Here is a 1,975-nt window from a genome sequence, read left to right on the forward strand (position 1 = left end):
TTAACAGTTGTATGTGCTGCAGCACTGTGACTCTCGGGCACAGTAATATGTGGCAGTGTCTTCTAATTTTAAGTTAGTGAGCTGCATGGAAGACTGGCTGTTGGAGTTATCCAGCTTGAGAGTGAGGCGTCCTTTCACGCTTTCGGCGTAAGTGCTGCTTCCAGTGTAACCCAAATATTCCAGTCTTTTGCCAGGTGCTTGGCGAGCCCAGCCAATGTGACAACAGGAAAAAGTGTAACCAGAACCTCGGCATGTAATGCTGAGAGTTTCTCCAGGTTTCTTCTGCTCTGACATAGAAGATGGGGTCAACACTGGACTGGAATGAATAACTAGAAGAGAAAATATAGACAATAATGTATTTACAGTCTAAGGATGTATTAGCCATGTTTAAGTTTTTACACACAATCAAAAAATAATTGCATACCCTTCCAGCAGCATATTAGGCATAAAACCCCAATAACATTCATGTCTAAGGTGTCTGTGCTATCCTTTCATAAGTTGCTTTAAACTTTTGTTTCATTGAATATATAGGGATTACAGTGAATACATTTGCATATAATTTAAATATTTGTTTTAGATTTAGAGCATTTTGCAAATTCTCTGATTTCTAATCTTTTCTGAGGTTATTAGCTGTTTGCTAAAGGTCTAATGCATATGGATGTTTAAGAACTTTTTAAGAATAATAAAGTATAACATGCCACTTTCAGACCCACTTAATGCAGTTCAGGATCATAAAGTGCCAAGCACCTGTCCAAGCAGTGTAGGGTGCATGACAGACACAGCTTTGGATGGCACCACAGTTCATTGCAGGACCATTCATGCACTCACATTAAGCTGACTTGGAATCAACTGTCAACCATGTTTTGGAGACGTGGAAGAGAAACCAGAATACCTAGAGTGAAACCAATTCAAGCAGCAATCGGGCATATACATTTCCAGCTGAAGACACTGGATCGATGAGACAAAATGTCTGCCGCCATACAATGCTCTTCTTTGAAATATAGGATAAATTGAGAAGGATTATGTACATTTAGGGTGGCATGCCGGCAGAGTGTTAATGCTGCTGCCTTGCTATAAGGAGAAGGGTTTTGGGTCCCGGATGCTCCTTGTATGGAGTTTACACATTTTCCCTGTGTCTATGTGTGTTTCCTTTTACTTTTATTTATGTAAGTTGTATAAAGAAAATTATTTATATGTTCCTTTTTCAAAACCACTTAAACCAAGGTTAGGGGGCAAAGATCCTGATCCTATACTGGCAATATCGGCTTCTAGACAGGAATCAGTTCTGACTGGGGTATCAGCTCAGATACACACTAAGTAACATGTACTGAAAGTGAAAAATTACAGTTGATAATACTGATGCTAGCTTTTCTTCACAGTGGGGAAAAAAACAAAGTCCCATAAGGAAACGCAGGCAAAGACGCAAGAATAATAAATGTTTCAAAGCAGTCTTTCAGTTGGATTTTACAATAGTTTTTATTTTCTAATATCTTGAATGTTGCATCAGAGGGAGTTTTTTCAGTATGAGGCTAGGATTGGTAAGGTACTTCAACTTAAATCTCATGCCATTTAACATCTTCTCTAATCGACCAGAGATCACTTTAATAGCCTCACTCAATGTGACAAAAATGTCAAAGCCCTGGAGCCTCATTCATAAAGCTTGCATACGCACACAAAGAGGCTTGAAATGTGCATACACAACTTCCCGCGCAAATGTTGGAATTTATAAAATAAATAATGATGGGGGATGTGCATAGATTTAGAGCAACTCTGACCCATGCAAATGCAACATTTTGGAAAAACTGGGAAATGATGACACCCTTGATCAAATAGGAAAATGCAGCCAAACTAGCTAAATGACAACTCACACACATAATAATTTATATCACTGAGCTGTTATTATAATGTGTGTTGACATGACAAACATATTAAAACTCAATCGTGATGAATGCAGTTACATTCTATTAACATATAG

General features: G+C 38.2%; 1 gene segment (V, D, J or C); it reads right to left on the minus strand.

Annotated features, from left to right (window-relative positions):
- Positions 1-500, minus strand: LOC114645123 (Ig heavy chain V region 914-like). The segment is given in 2 exon segments: positions 1-329; positions 425-500. Coding segments are annotated over 2 exon segments (372 nt in total).
- Between the last annotated feature and the right edge of the window lie 1,475 nt (positions 501-1,975).

The sequence above is a fragment of the Erpetoichthys calabaricus genome, chromosome 2, assembly GCF_900747795.2.
Source record: "Erpetoichthys calabaricus chromosome 2, fErpCal1.3, whole genome shotgun sequence".
NCBI lineage: Eukaryota > Metazoa > Chordata > Cladistia > Polypteriformes > Polypteridae > Erpetoichthys > Erpetoichthys calabaricus.